The sequence below is a fragment of the Leucopleurus acutus genome (assembly GCF_964270905.1).
Source record: "Leucopleurus acutus genome assembly, chromosome: 12".
Lineage (NCBI taxonomy): Eukaryota > Metazoa > Chordata > Mammalia > Artiodactyla > Delphinidae > Leucopleurus > Leucopleurus acutus.
This window is the reverse complement of record NC_139154.1, coordinates 66,796,014-66,814,114: the sequence shown is the minus strand read 5'-3', so window position 1 is coordinate 66,814,114 and position 18,101 is coordinate 66,796,014. Positions and strand designations below refer to the sequence as shown.

At 35.4% G+C, this 18,101-nt stretch overlaps 1 protein-coding gene across 4 annotated transcripts in view; it reads right to left on the bottom strand.

Moving 5' to 3' along the window:
- The window catches only part of FOXN2 (forkhead box N2), a 55,731-nt gene that overhangs the window by 22,121 nt on the left and 15,509 nt on the right, over window positions 1-18,101 (bottom strand). For 2 of the 4 annotated variants that reach the window (XM_082852260.1, XM_082852262.1), the window contains exon 2: window positions 3,945-4,495. In XM_082852260.1, coding sequence (XP_082708386.1) covers window positions 3,945-4,481 — 537 coding nt within the window. In that variant the 5' untranslated portion in view covers window positions 4,482-4,495. Of the gene's footprint in view, window positions 1-3,944; window positions 4,896-18,101 lie in introns of those variants that run through there. The other 2 variants (XM_082852263.1, XM_082852261.1) reach the window with 2 other exon arrangements.

The window sequence follows — 18,101 nt, the reverse complement described above, 5'->3', positions numbered from 1 at the left end:
GCTCATTTGGGGGCCATCTTGGAGGCTGGCTATAACAGAGACTGATCCTTTGAAATTGCTAAGGCTTTGTTTAATGGCCTAACCACATAGTTGGCCTCCATAAATGTTCCATGTGTAGTAGAGAATGTGTTACACAACAATTTATTACATAGCAATAGATAACTAATAAGCTCCTTTAAGTTAGTCATAAGACGATGATGTGTCCAAATGTCTTGCTACCCAGGGTGTGTCCATGGATTAGAGGCATCAGGATGACCTGGGAGCCTGTTAGAAATGAAAGAGCCTCAGTCCCCATCCTAGATTTGCTGAAGCAGAATCAGTATTTTAACAAGATTCCCAGATGATCCGTAGGTACAGTCAAGTTTGAACAGCACTGTCCTATAAAATCCTTCAGTTACCAAAAAATATAAGTACTTGTCCTTTTAACTTTTATTCTAAATAAGAATAGGAGATTTCTGCTACCACTTGGGGTATAGAAAGCCATAAAAGAACATCACTCCCAGCCTAACAAGAAAAAAACAGGACTTCCCTGGTGGCACAGTGCCTAAGAATCCGCCTGCCAATGCAGGGGATATGGGTTCGAGCCTGGACCAGGAAGATCCCCATGCCGCGGAGCAACTAAGCCCGTGCACCACAACTACTGAGCCTGTGTTCTAGAGTCCGCAAACCACAGCTACTGAGCCGGTGTGCCACAACTACTGAAGTCCGCAGGCCTAGAGCCCATGCTCCACAACAAGAGAAGCCACCACAATGAGAAGCCTACGCACTGCAACGAAGAGTAGCCCCCGCTTGCCGCAACTAGAGAAAGACCATGTGTAGCAATGAAGACCCAACACAGCCAAAACTAAATTATAAAAAAATTAATTTTTTTAAAAAACAAAATAGCCTACATAACCATAATTTTTTATGAGCCTATCTGAGATCTAAGGCTGCAAGACAACAGAAATAATTGAATTTTGAAGTATGACAGGTCCTGTGAGGAGAGACAAAACATATGAACAGTTTCACATTTGGTAGACCATGGAAGAAGTGGCAGTCACAATAAAAGGCAAGAAAAAAAAATACTCAAAACTGTAGGCAGGCAGGAGACCGAAGGAAGACACCCTTGGAGACGGAGATAGATGTACAGAACCTACCACGGTCTGAGGCTGGAGCAAAGATATCAGGCAAAGCCCATTCATGCTCCAGGCCCTGAATGAGCATAAGGTGAGATCAGGTGTCACTGTGGCAGAGGCACAAAACCTGCCTAAACCCTGGACAAAGCTCCATACCAAGCAAAAGCAGTCTACTATTGAGAAAGAGGCAAAGTATACTCCTCACCCCAGTCCCTGGGAAAGGATGGCTGCTGTTGGGAGAAAAGTACAAAACCCAGCTATCTTCACATTTTACTGACACTAGGCAATGTATTCAATACTACATGCCATTAGAAGGGCAGGAAATCTGTTCATGCCCAAATCCTTCAAAGATACAAAGCAGAGATCTGCTGCTGCTGGGAAATGGTCACTCACTTGAACCTAGAACTTCCCACTGATATTAGGCAACATCTACCCACCATGATGGGAATGAGAAAGAAATTGGCCTGAGTGCTGGAACAGTGCTGTCCAGTAGGAATTTATACAATGACAGAAATATCCTATTTTGTGCTATCCAATATGCCAACCACTAGCCATATGTAGGTAATTGGCTATTGATGAGTGCAGCTCTAGACTCCACTCTGAGTAAATGGGAGAGACTGTCCACTCGTGGAGGAGACAAGGAAAGTCCCACTCTTGAGGCACAGGTGTACAGAGTCTGATTAAGACTAAAACTGGAGCAGAAGAACCAAGAAACCCACCCTGTTCACACTAAGAACTTTGCACCAAGTAACAAGCAAGAGCAATCTATTGCTAAGGAAGGGGCAAGAGTACAGAGAGAAATATTCAACTCCTCTCACCTCTAAATGTGTCACAAACTGAAAGATGGAGTTGGAGCAGAAATGCTGAGAAACATCACCTGACATTGCAGGCCGCACACTAAGTACAAAGTGTCAACAGTCCATCTCTGTAGGAATGTGAAGACTATGGCACACTGAAGGTAACTATGACAACCACAAAACCCAAACCCAGCTCAATTATTTACTAGATTGACCAATACCTGTTCATACTAACAATGTGACAGAAGTAGAGGAATATCTATTTCTGGATCGAAATATTATTTACCTCAGTCTCTACCATTCTTTAACAAGCAATGGCTGCCACTTAATCCAAAATTATGCAACACACAAAAGCAGGAGATAAAACAATCAACAAAACCAGACCCAGAGATGGACCAGATATTGAAGTTACCAGACAAACACTATAACTATGATTAATATGCTTAAATATCTAGCAGGAAATTTTAACAAAAATATGGCGATTATTTTTTAAAAGGCAAATGAAAATACTTAAAAAATATGAAGACAACTTTATCAGGCTAATCAGCAGAATGAACACAATAGAGGAAAGAATAAAACTATAGAAAGATCAGGAGATTGGGACTGACATATATGCACTAACATGTATAAAATAGATAACTAATAAGAACCTGCTGTATAAAAAATAAAATAAATAAAATTCAAATATTCAAAAAAAAACCCCCAAAACTATAGAAGGATCAATAGAAATTATCCAAACTGAAACAAAGAAAGAAAAGAGTAGGAAGAGGGACAGAGCAACCAAGAGGTGAGACAATAGCAAATGGTCTAATATATTTTTACTTGGAGCCCAGAAGTAGATGGTGAACCACAAGAAATATCTGAAGAGATAATGAGGAAAAAAAATTCTAAGTTTAATGAATGACAACAAACCACAGATCCAAGAACCTCTGAGAAACCAATGCAGGATAAAAATAAAGAAAAACACACCTAGGCACATCATAGTCAAACTGCTAAAAAGTAGTGATAAAGAGAAAAATCTTGAAGACAGATAGTAAGAAAAAAAATTACAAACAGAACAACAAAGATAAGAATCGTAACAGACCTCTCTTCAGAAACTATGCAAGCCAGAAGAGAGTAAAGTCTTTAAAGTACTTAAAAAAAACCTGTCAACCTAGAATTCCATACCCATCCTCCACAAAAAGGTTAAAAAAATACTTCATTGCTAGTAGACCCAAACTATAAGAAATGTTAAAATCAACTTCTTGGGGAAAAGGAATTGATCCAGATAGGGCATCAGGATTAGTCAACTTTTTCTGTAAAAGGCCAGATAATAAGTGAATTAAAATTATTTGAAGGTAGACTGTGATAAATTAAAAATATATACTGAAAACTGTATAGCAACAAGTTAAAAAAAAAAGAGTAGCTAGTAAGCCAATAGAAGAGATAAAACTGAATCATAAAAAAATACTCAATTGACAAAAAGGCAGGAAAAGTGGAGAAAAGGAAAAAAGAACAGATACAGCAAATAGAAAAAAAATAATGTAATGACAGATTTAAATCCAACCATATCAGTTACATTAATGTAAATGATCCACACTCCAGTTATAAGGCAGAGATGGTCACGGTGAATAAATAAGAATAATACATAAATACAGTGCCAAGAACATTACAGAAACTAAGAATAGAAAGTTAGAACATTAAAAAAACTAATCATAACTGAATCACTTTGCTGTACACCTGAAACTAACACAACACTGTAAATTAACTATACTTCAATTATTAAAAATGTTTAAAAAAGAGAGAAAATAATAATAAATAAACCCTAATTTATGTACCTACAGTAGACTGAAAATAATTCTGCTAGGTTTATATCAATACGGAAGAAATTTTAAAACTTCTCAAATGAAAGCAAATGGTGAATATAATTAACCTCAAGCTGAAGTAATCTGATTGACTATTTTTTGTCTTCCTTTGATTTCCTCATATGTTACGATCTCCATGTTAATTCTCCCCCACCTCCCTAAATATAGCAATGTTCATAAACACTGACCTTGCCATGGCTTCTTTCCACTTTCTGAAAACATTTATTCAGGGACAGATTATGTCGAACAGAATTCTTCCAGCCTGTTGGTGCGGTTGCAAAATATGGGAAGCGGTTCAGTATCCAGCTATAAATTTCTTTGACAGGCAAACATTTATTTGGAGACTGTTCAATAGCCATATAAATGAGAAGACTAAAGGAGTATGGGGGTTTTGAAGTTGCTGATTTTTTTTCTGGGTTCTGATAGCACGACGGTCCTAAGGATGGCACATCATCTCCCTCTATGTCATACAATGGACTAACAATTGGAAGACCCTCACTTCCAAAGCTGAAGTTTGTTAGGAGATTAGTACTTTCGTGAAGCCAGTTCAAGTTTGTGAGTTCATCATCTGCTGACTCACTGTTCACTAGAGTGGCCTTTGGCCTGGCAGCATCAACAGCTTCAGGCAAGCTTCCCATTTTGTAAATCTGGCTTAATCCTGCAACCTTTTCAGCTCCTGGAGTTTCAGCTCTCTTTTCTGGAGTCATTCCAATTATTGGACCCATTTACTCTTACAGTTCTGCAACAAAAAAAACAATTATCAGTCAATGTAATACTTAAGATTCGTAAACTCATGGAAGAAGGAAACATATTTAAATATCCCCAAATCAGAGAAATTTTGCAATCAATATCCCACATAATATTTAAGCACAATATTTGTATAACAAAGATGCTAAAGGTTACTATAAAAGGAACAGAACTTATTTCATGTTATTTGAAATGACTGCAAATAAAATGCAGCACTATAGCACAATATGTACAGGTGATATTAACAGAATTAAATAATGTATTCTGAATACTTATTAAAGTCCCTAGGCTTTAGTAACTGCCTAATAAATAATGTTTGCTGTTATTAAAAATGAACAATTATTTCTTTGAATTATAAAACTATAATTTATTCATCTTATGGATCTATGACTTCACTGTAATTAACAGTCATACATATGGCTCAATACAAATAACCAAATTTAAAATAAAGCTCAAATAATAATTCCAAATAAACCCTTTCCTCAAATCTGAAATACTTACCATAAATAATTTCGAATATTTTTATAGTATATCATACTAAAAAGATAACATTCCTTAGTAACAAACTAAATTCGTTACTAGCAAAATTATATTTACTATAAATTTATTATTTATTTGTAAATTCCAGTATTTTTTTTTTTGCGGTACGCAGGCCTCTCACTGTTGTGGCCTCTCCCGTCGCGAAGCACAGGCTCCGGACGCGCAGGCTCAGCGGCCATGGCTCACGGGCCCAGCCGCTCCGCGGCATGTGGGATCTTCCCGGACCGGGGCACGAACCCGTGTCCCTTGCATCGGCGGACGGACTCTCAACCACTGCGCCACCAGGGAAGCCCCAGCTTACATATTTTATTATAGAGAAATAGCTAAGTAAAAGCACATCTATTTAATATTTAGTAGTTGTTAAAAATGACTTGAAGATGGTGAAGTAAACAAAAAAGCTTATTAAAAACTGGTGAAAAAGTAGGAAATATACAAAAAGCTAACAGTGCCTTATATTAGTAACTTGGTAATTTTTTTCTGTTATATTTTCCGGTTTTTCTTTAAGGTGTTTATTATTTTTATAGTTTAAAGTTAAAACAATATACTCAAGGGGGAAAAGACTGTGTTAGACTATTTTTTAGTTGTAGTATTTCCATTTCGCAAGAAACAAAATCACAAAAAGGTCACAGACTGATCAAAGACCTCTAGTCAAAAACAGAAGCCACCTCTCATTCTTAGTACAGTTTATTTTGTTATTAAGCTTTTCTGTAACACAAATTAGTTCACTGGTAAGTAAGGGAAAGATTTTAGTACAATGTGAAAGTCACACTGGTTTGTACATGATTTTTCCCAGCCTATGTCTTTGCACTACTAAATAATAAGAGCTGAACCCCAAACAAGCTAACACAGTGGAAAGCAGCAAGCTGCTGAAAATACAGTACTGTACGCAATTCTCATTCAACCCATGTTCTTCCTCTTGGCACAGCCTGGTCACACGCATTGTCTTGAAAATACTTAATGAAGTCTTCTCTGCAAATCTTTATGCATTTCACTCTGGCCTCCATAACCCTGTAGCTTCAACCCTTCCTTGCACACCCTTCCACCAGGCTACCTTCATCTCTTGTTTTTTAACCTTAAGTCAACTGTAGTATTTCTTTATATGTAACAGAGTTAATATATCTTTTTAAATATTCTAGTATTCTTATTAAGACTTATTTTTATTAGTGTTCTGATTACAAAGCTTTGCACGTTTTGGGTGCGACCCATCAGCTCTGCACAATTTCAGTGTTCTCAGAAATACATAATATGTAACATTACAACAGAAAGGTCTGTATATTTTACACCAAAATCAAGAAAACTTTTAGTTTTAAATTTTTATGAAACTACTTCTTAAAATGAACTGAAAGCATTCGATAGCAGATAATTAACAATGTGCATGGAAGTTTGCTTCACAAAGCAAAATAAGTAAAGAAATAAAAGGAAATCTGGGCTACTGATGTATTAATAACACTTCCTTTTAGTAATCTTTTAAGAACAATACTTCAACAAACCAAATTTAACTGTTACACATAATAAATGTCACTCAAAATAGGCACTTAAGGCCTAGAAAATAAAATGTGGGATATGAAAATGTATCCTAATTTCTTAGGTGTATAAATAACATAACCCAAATAATGAATACATCCACTACAAATAGATTTCCAAAACCAAGACACTGGTACAAAAAAAAGGCATGTAAATGTACAAGACGATTTAGCAAAGTACACATTTGTGTTAAGACTCCAAATCTACATTTCAGGGAAGGACAGAATTACCTCTCACAAGGAGAATTTTCAAAGTGGAGAGTTCAAATAAACCCAGTACAATCACTCTGGAGCCCCTGTCTAGAGCTTCACTGTATGACGGCCATGGCAGCATCTTGAGAAGACAGCTCAGCATTAAAATGCACCATTTTTTCCCACAGCTATGCAGCTCATGCATCTCCACAGCTGTCCAACAGAGAACTGCATGTCTGCATATTATGTTCAATGCTACAATGACACTCAACTCCAGGGCAAGAAAAACATAATAAGATTCCATATTGGAATTCTCAGATCACTTCTCAAAAGGTTAGAGGAGAGCACTTTTGCTTAGGTTTGTATTAACACTGGTCTGAGAGGAAATGCTTGACAGAGAGTAAGAGAAGGGAAACTAAGGCAGAGAATTTTCAGTGTCATCTAAGGTACAAGGTGCCAAATTACAAGGTATTAGAGGTGTCACAGTGATAGCTTTTTTTAACCCGAAATAACTAAGGAACCTCCTAAACACAAAATGTTGGTTAAAACCACATAGATTTTATGACTTAATTTATCCACATTTTTAATTGATTGTATCAGATTAAGCAAACAAATTTTTCCTTTATAGTTAGAATCCTTAAATATTATATTATTTAGCCCTCTAAGTTTTTCACACATCATGTAAAATTGAGTTGTACTGAAACTTGTTTTTCCCCCCACCAAATTCATTAACATTATTGCAGCAGTAATTCATTCTTTTTACAGATGACTTATATTCTACTTTATGAACATACCACAATTTATTATACTCTTAAAAACATTTATTTATGTTTATGTTTGGGGCTATTACAAGTAGTATTGTTATGGACATCCTTGTTAATATCCCTTGGAACACAACTGTAAATAAATTTTCTGAAATTCTAAAAGCAGAATATATGTGAAGGAGTGGACTTATTGGGTCACAGAGTATTCTTTTCTTCAATTTTAACTGATAATGACAAATTGCTACCAGGATTGTATGTGTATTTTGTTTGCTCCATGTACTCATCAAAAAAATTTTTTTTGCCAACCTGATGACTATGAAATTGTAACTCCTTGTGGTTTAATTTGCATCTCCCATATAAGTAATGGGGTTGAATATCTCTTCATATACAAAAGAAACATAAAAGTCAAGTATATGTATATGGCAAACATATATATATATACATATATTTGCCATTTAGATTCCCTCTTCTATTAAGTGTCTGTTGAAGTCATTTGTATTGTTTGGATACCAATCCTTATATGTGATGCAAATATCTTTCCCTATTTAGGTGGCTTGTCTTTTTATTAGTTGCCTATTAATGAAAAAATTCTTAACTTTAATAGGGTGGATTAACCCTTTTCTTTATGGTTACCATAGTTTGTTTCTCATTTAAGAATTCCTTCTGGGGACTTCCCTGGTGGCGCAGTGGTTAAGAATCCGCCTGCCAGTGCAGGGGACACGGGTTCAAGCACTGGTCCGGGAAGATCCCACATGCCACGGAACAACTAAGCCCGTGCACCACAACTACTGAGCCTGAGCTCTAGAGCCCACGAGCCATAACTACTCAGCCCACGTGCCACAACTACTGAAGCCTGCATGCCTAGAGCCCATGCTCCGCAACAAGAGAAGCCACCGCGATGAGAAGCCCGCGCACTGCAACGAATAGTAGCCCTCGCTCACCGCAACTAGAGAAAGCCCACACGCAGCAACGAAGACCCAACACAGCCAAAAATAAATAAATAAAATTTATTAAAAAAAAAATTATTCCTTCTGTATACCAAATTCATAGAGCCTTTATCCCATACTGTCTTCTAAATGTATTATAGTTTTTACCTTTCACATTAGGTCTTCAATTCATAAAAAAGTTATGTATGTATTTTTTACTCAATTTCATTTTTTTACATATGGATACACATCTGTTCCAGCATTATTTGTTAAAAATTTTCTCTTTCCTGCTGGAAGAACCAATTCATCATTGGCCCTTAGCATCTCTAACATTCTCACCAGGTATGCCAAGACTGAAAGGCCTTTATGTGGGCCATTTCTCAGGGTTGTGTTTGCCACAAACAAAATTGAGGGATGACCTAACATCTCCCAGACAAAGGGCAGTCCAAGCTCCATTAACATTTCTTCTTTCATACATGAGTTATTTAGAAGAATATATCTTAATTTCCATGTGATTTTTCTTCTTACTGATTTCTAACTTAAATGAATTGATCTATAGGATATGAATCCTTTGAAATCTGGTGAAACTTACTAGATGGTCCAGTATGTGGTTGATTTTCATGATGATTCAGCTGATGTTTCCACAGTGACTGGGTGCAATATATGTCCGTTAGATCATGCTTGTTAATTACATTAAGTTTTCTATATTCCTGATTTTTTTTTTTTTTGGTCTGCTCTCTTTACCAATTAATGAGGAAGATATATTACAATCTCCCACTATACTGGTGAAATTTATCAATTTTTCCTGGTGGTTCTATTAATTTTTGCTTTATTTGTGGTTTTGGTTATTAGTTGCATACAATTAAAACTTCTAAACATTCATGGCGAAATGAAACATTTACCATTACTTATCAATTCTTCCTCTCCCGTTGCGGAGCACAGGCTCCGGACACGCAGGCTCAACGGCCATGGCTCATGGGCCCAGTCGCTCTGCGGCATGTGGGATCTTCCCGGACCGGGGCACGAATCCGTGTCCCCTGCATCGGCAGGCGGACTCTCAACCAATGCACCACCAGGGAAGCCCATTACCATAACATTTTTATCACACATACTCATCAAAATCCAAAGTTACTTTTAATCTTCTCCTGAGTAACAAAAAGATCTTTTGGATACTAGCTCCAATCACCTCTCCCCAGTTTATAAAATAAACTGACAATTAGTAAATAACTAAAACAACTGCTATTTCAGTTTTTTTAATCCCATAAGACACTATTATTATTGTTTATACAGTTTTTAAAAAATTAACTTACACTTTATTAACATACACTTACCACTGTCTTTGATCATCATTCCTTTTTGAATCTCAGACTTTCAATGACCATTTTCCTTCTACTTAAAATGGTCTGCTAGGGGGATGGGGGAGCGATGGAGTGGGAGTTTGGGGTTAGCAGAGGCAAAGTATTATATACAGAATGGATAAACAACAAGGTCCTACTATATAGCACAGGGAACTATATTCAATATCCTGTGATAAACCATAATGGAAAAGAATATGAAAAAGAATACATGTAACTGAATCACTTTGCTAAAAAGCAGAAATTAACACAACACTGTAAATCAACTATACTTCAGTTAAAAAAAAAGAAGTGGTCTGCTAGTGAACTTTCGGATTTCTCTGAGCATGTCTTTATTTTGCCCTTGTTCTTGAAAGTTATTTTTTGCTAGCTATAGAATTCTGGGTTGAACTAGAGCAGGTCACAGCTTCTAGATTTATTTTCACTGAGTACATCATTTCATGATCTCTATTTCCATTATTGTTATTGAAACCTGATAACCCTTTGAAAGTGTTCTGTGTTTTCTCTTAAAAATTTCCCCTTTATTAACCTCTTTTATATTTTCCACTTTATTGTCTCTGTACTGCATTCTGAATCTCTTCAGGTTTATCTTTTTTTAAAAATGACGTAATCGGAATGTTTATTTATTTATTTAAATTTATTTATTTAAATTCATTTAAATTTATTTACTTATTTATTTTATTTTTGGCTGCGTTGGGTCCTCGTTGCTGTGCAGGCTTTCTCTTGTTGCAGCGAGCAGGGGCTACTCTTAGTTGCGGTGCACAGGCTTCTCATTGCAGTGGCTTCTCTTATTGTGGAACACGGGCTCTAGGCATGCAGGCTTCAGTAGTTGTGGCTCGTGGGCTCTAGAGTGCAGGCTAAGTAGTTGTGGCGCATGAGCTTAGTTGCTCCACAGCATGTGGGATCTTCCCAGACCAGGGTTCAAACCCATGTCCCCTGCACTGGCAGGTGGATTCTTAACCACTGCGTCACCAGGGAAGTCCCACGTTTATCTTTTATTGTATCATTTTTTCTTCAATGGGGTCTGTTTGCTTTTACCTATTCCTTGAATTCTAATTTCAGTTACTGTATATTTTCATTTCTAGAACTTCTGATTCTTCTACAAAATGTTTGTTTGCTCTTTTCCTCATTTTTAAGCTTTCATTGAACATATTAAATATAATTATTTTATATTTTACACCTGATAATTCCAAGATGTGAACCATTTGTAGGTCTGATTCTACTGATTCTCTTACATTGTGCCTTGTTTCCTTAGATGGCTTGTAAATTTTTATTTTAAGCAACTCATTCTCATTATAACTTTACCAACAGGAATTCTTTGACAATGATGATTTGTGCTGCTTCTGTCAGGCCCCTGGGAGTAGTAACAATCCAGGATCATTTAAAATTCTTATAACAGAATTCAAATGCGAAGTATAGAAAGTGAGGAAGTGGAAAAAGGTAAGAAAAGCAAAGAGAGAAAAGAATAGGGCAGAGGGGACTTCCCTGGTGGTCCAGTGGTTAAGAATCCGCCTTCCAATGCAGGGGATGCGGGTTCAATCCCTGGTCAGGGAACTAAGATCCCATATACCACGGGGCAACTAAACCTGTGTGCCACAACTGGAGAGCCTGTGTGCTGCAACTACAGAGTCCATGTGCTCTGGAACCCACGTGCCACAATTAGAGAAAAGCCTGCTCGCCGCAACGAAGGATCCCCCATGCTGCAACGAAGACCCAAAGTAGCCAAAAATAAATAAATATTAAAACAAAACAAAACAAACAAAAAATAAAATAAAATAAAATTCTTAGCTTGAGGTCTAGTGTGAATTCAGGCTGCAAACCAGTGTGAGGGCTGGTTTGTGGTAACAAATTTTCAGTAGAGATTTTTTATTTTTCCTGTTAGCAGCAATATTATAGAAAGATAATTTTCTTTGTTGGGAAAGAATTTCTAGATCACTCTTACACCTAGAAGGTATATACCCCTATGGAAAAAGGGTTATTACTGGAGAAGACTGCTAAATGTTTTACTCTGGTGGCTCTGGGCTTTGCTTCCTGATCCCTGAGCCCCCAAAAGGCCAGGAAAACAGAAGCTCACTTGATTTGATAAATACCCTCAAGGCAATAGCCAGCTTCAGTACTCAGCTTACCTCACTGGGTTTCCAATTAGTGTTCAGTCTAAATATTCTTTACTTTTGTGCCAGAGCACTGATGCATTTTGTCCAGCATTTTAGGTTGTTTTCAGCAGAAAGACTAGTCCAGGTACTTAGTTCCCCATGCCTCTGGAAACGGATGTTTACATTAGTTTCTGATGGCAGTATCTCTAAAGAACATTATCCCATATTTTAGAGCACTGGTTCTTCTCTAACTTACATTACACCGTATTTTAGAGCACTGGTTCTTAAGTTTCTTCTGCCTCCACACACTTGAGGAATTTCACTTACTCCTATCACTAAGAGTTGCTTGTTATGACAGTGATTCCCAACTGGCAGTAGGTAGAAGACATTTCCTTGGAGGTGAAAGGTGGTAATCAAAAATTGTGAGTACATTTTTTTTTTCAAGAGGTTACTTCTTCTCATCCCTTTAAAAAATCATACTTTAAATATAGGAAAGGTATTTTAACCCCTTAACTATGATTCAGGCTATTATAAACAAAGATTTGGTAAAGAATAATACTTATAGGGATTGCTCAAGTATATAGGACTATTTGCCACTTTCTCAGTGTTTCTCAATAAGTGTGTGCCATGGATAAACTCTGGGGGCCACAAGTTTTGCAAATTTTCATTTTGTGTTTTCATTTCAATAACAATATAAAGAAAAAAACGAAAGACTTAAAAATAAACTTACTTCAGAAACTAAAGTCAGTGATTCTAAAAATGGGATATATAATTATTTTCTTTAAAAGGGATCCATATATTATTCCAGTTACAAATACTGCTTCACACTCAAAGGTCTCACATTTGCTATGCTTGAGTTACTGGATTAATCTTCCTAGTTCTATATCCTAGTCCTCAGTTGTACTGTAGGCACTGTACCTGATTATACAGGTATATGATCCCTTACTTAAAATCCTTGAGGGCAGATATATTTCAGAATTCAGAATATTCTGGATGTTAGAAAGGGACTACAATGCACATGTGATATGTTATACAGTGTGTCAGTGAGGTCTGAGGCAGGACCCCATAATAAAAATGTTAATGTTTCTGCAGAAAAATGTATATTCACAGTAAGAAGGGAGTAAATAAAGACCATCAATAGTCTTATATCAGTTCAGATCATGTTTTAACACTACATGGGTTAAGAGAAAACTTTTGGCTTTCGGAGCACCTTGGATTTCTAAAACATGGAAATACAATTATAGAAGCATTATCTGCTATAGACTGGAAATCCAGATAAATTTCATTAGAATTTCATATAAGATATGATAATGCACCTTAAGGTGCATGAATTTAATGCATCAACTTTGTAATTTTTTTCCCCAAATACTTAGGAACCCCTTTTTGTCTACTTGTAGTTTAATAGTTGAGGATACAGAATAAGCAATTTCCTGACAACCAGGAAATGTATTATATTATAAATTCTAAAATGTCTGAAGTATCTAAATGTATATAGGAATTTAAAATATATTCCAAAACTAACATATAAGCTATATTGGATTATGATTATAATATCTCTACATCTGGTAATGTGGATAAAAGATAGAGAAAGTGAAGTATAAGAGATACACTATTCAGAATAATCTCTCCTTGTCCTTTTCTAAGATGCTTCAAGAAGAAACCTTTTACTCCTACTACACTCATGGCTCCGTTGTCATAGGTATTAGATTCTATGGTAAAACAGTGTACAACTATAAAATGAAAGGCTTCTTCCTTGAGAAAGGAATATATATATGTAATACTAGAAGGTACTAAACAGAAGGTTGGGGAGGCAGTACATTTGAAGTTAAAATTGTGAAAGATAAGGCAATTTCATATTATAAAGTCATAAAAGTGAAATCTAAATCATTATTATTAATATTAGAATCACATCTGGTGGCAGTGAAGCAGAGGGTTAAAGAGCATGAGCTGTGAAGAGATATTGCCTGGGTTCAAATTCCAGGTCTGCCATTCAACAGGCTATAAGACCTATCAACGAAGAATTCTAACAGTACCTACTTTCATAAGATTGTTAGTACAAATTAAATGAGAATGAATATAAAGAACTCAGAACAAAGGTAGAGAATAAGTACACAATAAATACTAGCTATAGAGATGGTAATTATTATTACTGTTATTAATTTTTTAATTATTATTAGCTTTCTTCCTAAAGTAGTAGATTTATATATGTTATATCTCTCGAATACAAAAAAATGAGGGTATAAAATCAGTAACTATACTTTGTGTTTTGAAGAAATTAAAAAAAAATTCTAGTATTAAGGATGGGCCTCCTTTATGACCAGTGACACCCTCTGGTGAGGCAGAAATTAGGACTTCTCAGCAGAGTGCTGCAATAACAGTTTCATCATTTTCTTTATGATGCGACTTTCACTTCCTTATTCTGTTTCCATGAACTTTATGTATGTCAGTCTTTTACCAATCATACCACATGACAGAACCTTTCTTCAAATCTTTCTAGTTTAATAATCTAAAAGCATTTAAACCATATAAACTTTCAGAACTTTTTTTAGTTTTTTGTTATTAATGGCCCCAAAAGATTTTAAGTTCATTTATTAACAGCTGCCTAATGCTAACATTCTAACAAAAGAATTTATATAAAAAAAAAACTACATTATCTCTGAAATAAAATATGTTGAGTTTTCACTAGTAATGACATTCTCAATAACAAAAAGATACAGTGGCAAATATAATGCTATAATCAAAACAGGACAGGAATATAAATATCTACATATATAGTTATATTTATTTGTATCTGACTAGTTCAGAATCTATCATGAATCTACCGAATTCTTACCAAGTTAAAATATTCAAAATAATTTCTTTAAGATATTACTTATATTACTTATACTGTAAATTTCAGGATAACATCTATATAGTACCTTAAAAATAGACTCATGTATATAAAATTTAACAACCCAAAAAAAATCAGGCTCTCAGTCCAGCAATTCTCATGAACATAAAAGTTTTTTAATGTATACCTTAGTAATATAAATCCATAGCAAATAAGAAATAATTGCAATTAATTCAGTTCTACTGTGTTTAATACTTTTAAAAAGTGCTTTTCAAATTATATTATTGAATTTCATGTTATACTTTTCAACTTTAATTACGTTTTTATCTTACCTATATCATAGTTCTTAAGAACCCTAAATCCATAAGTTATTGTTTGCAAGATACTTTTTTAATTGTTACAAATTTAGATTTAATCCATAATATTATTTAAGAATTCATTTTAGGAAATGAAAAATAGCACTGAAAAAAGACATCAAAATAAAATAATAGTTAATTTTTGATATCCCAAAGGAAATTTATTCCAATTTATTTCTTCCCTGCACCCTTGAGCCAATCATTGAATATTTCTGTCCTCATTACACAGAAAGGATAAATGAGGAAAATCAATTTTGCTGTTTCTAAAAAAATTTTACTACACTGGACGAAAAAGGAAGCATGCCATCTGTTATGTTCTACTAGAACTGGAAAGAAGTTGAAACCAGCTCTTGAGCAATCGTACTGAGAAGCCCCGAAGAAGACTTAAAGCACGGGATGATTAATCTGGAACTATGTGGCAGCATCTGACCTACAGATACAGTTGTTTCTCACCGTCTTCACCCTACTAGTCTAGCTTCCTATTTAAAATCAGTCTCATTATAAATACTTTAAACATCTAAATTCCTGAAGCATGTGACAAATGAGTATGATATTTGGTTGTATTTAATTATACATATTTACAATTTCTAATTATGCTTTTTTACATGGTCTTAAGATATCTGGAAACTTTATTTCTATTGACTTGCTATTTTACCTCTCACCAAGAACTTAATGTCATCAGTAAATTAATCTTAGAAGTGTGAAAAGAGTAACCAGAGAGTAGGCCCCTTCTCAGATTTGTGGCTTTCCCATCCAATCACTTTAAAGTAACCAATATAAAAAACCATTTGACAGGCTAAGACAACCCTAGCAAGGGGAAATAGGCTGTCATTCACTTAGCTCACATGACTAAACAATGTTTTCCATAGGAAAAAAAAATCTACTACAGAGTTAAGGCATACACAGAAATCGAAAATGTTTGTGAATTTTATCAGAACTGCCTGGCAATTACTTCAATTCTTTACTGTAATTTAAGCTTTGTCTCTGATTAAGATTTACGATATAATAAAAGGAATTTCCATCCAATTTCCCACTCCTTTCCTCACCTGCACCTCCTTAGGAATAAACCATTTTTATTAATTAATTATAAAACATACCATAATTCAAGACTGGAAGCCACAGTACTATATTTCCTAGATTTATTCAGCAGTATAATAAGCTTATAATAAGCTCAACATAAAATATTTTAGCAGTTTACAGATACTAATTATTTTCAAAATCTTAAGAGTTCCTCATTTTTAAATAAGGAAAACAATTTTCTTGTTAATTTATCACATTGGTAGTGATAATAGTGTAACACTTATTGAGCACATACTATTTGCAAGGCTTTGTGTAACAAATTTAATGCTAGAACTTTAAAGATATTCTATTAACTCAAATTATCTGATAACTTTGGTAACCCTGAGGTAAGAAAATTAAGCCATATAAAAGGAACTCACAACCTTTCCTACAATACATTCTTTGTTTTAAGGTTCTCTATTATAAATACTGTCCATCGCATAAAATCCAATATTGAGATTACAAGGTAGATTCAAATCCCAAAAGTACTACTGCAAAAAGACGTATGTTTGATTATAATGCTACATGATGTCATGTATCTAGGACAACTGAAGCATTATGATCTCTTAGGGATAAAACTGCCTCTTGGTCATAGATTTAGGTGACACAGCATGTGACCCATTGTCTCTAAACAAAAAATGTGTGCAGCTGCATTTTCCTGTCAAGAAAGGGAAAGGGAGGGAAGGACGCAGAATACAAAAGGGTCAAAGATTTGTCTCATAGAGAAACAGTTTTTCAAATAGGGGTAAAAAAAGAAATAAAATTGGGGAGGGGTCTTCCCTGGTGGCGCAGTGGTTGAGAGTCCGCCTGCCGATGCAGGGGACACGGGTTCATGCCCCGGTCCGGGAAGATCCCGTGGAGCGGCTAGGCCCATGAGCCACGGCCGCTGAGCCTGCGCATCCGGAGCCTGTGCTCCACAATGGGAGAGGCCACAACAGTGAGAGGCCCGCGTACTGCAAAAAAAAAAAAAAAAAATTGAGTGGGGGAAAACACCTTTCCCCAACTCGTGCTAAAAGCAGAGAACACTAAAATTGGGGAGGGGAGTGGGATCTGTTGTGGTAATCTTCCACTGAATCCACTTTTCTCCTAAGTTAACTTGCCCAAATACATTGTGTAACCATGGTTCAAATGCCATGTCTACCTAAACAATTTTGTGCTACTTGTATACAGTACATAGAGGTTCCCTACACATTGTTACAGCACTTGTCTCCCCCCACCCGCCAAAAAAGTCTCAGTTGTTCATTTGTTTCTTGGAGAAGTTAATATGAAGCAATAGCTTTATAAGTTAAAAAAAAAAGACTGCTTCTAACCAGTAAACAAACATGATATTTTCCATATAAAGACCAAATATATATATATTTTTAAACAATGAATCCCTAGCGCATAACCCTGCCTTTCACACAGAGAAATACTGGTTTCAAAAAATAGTACCATAAGAGATCTAAATTGAGTGAAAATTGTTTTCTCTGTCGAGAAAAATAGCTATTTCTAATAAATGTTTTTTAAAAGTTCATGACAAAATAATTTGTAAACTTCTATTAGTATCTAAAACATAGCACTAGTTTACCTTACATGTTACTAAACATAGTGATAGAAAAAAAGCGCTTACTAGTTTTCAGAGTAAATCTAGCTGAGAAAACCCATCTTCTCAATCTTTGGGACTACAATCAATGCCATATCTGAACCAAAATGCGTTAAAGGCTGAAAAAAACTGACAGTACAGAAAAACAAACAAACAAACCACAAATGGAGAGAAATATCCTTACCATCTAGAATTAGAAGTAATGTCACCTGTGCTACAAACCATATAGTGACCAGTTAGCCAACAAGCACTTTGGGTTTTTTTTTAGATGTTGGGGGGGGATAGAAGTTTATTTATTTATTTATTTATTTGCTGTGTTGGGTCTTCATTTCTGTGTGAGGGCTTTCTCTAGTTGTGGCAAGCAGGGGCCACTCTTCA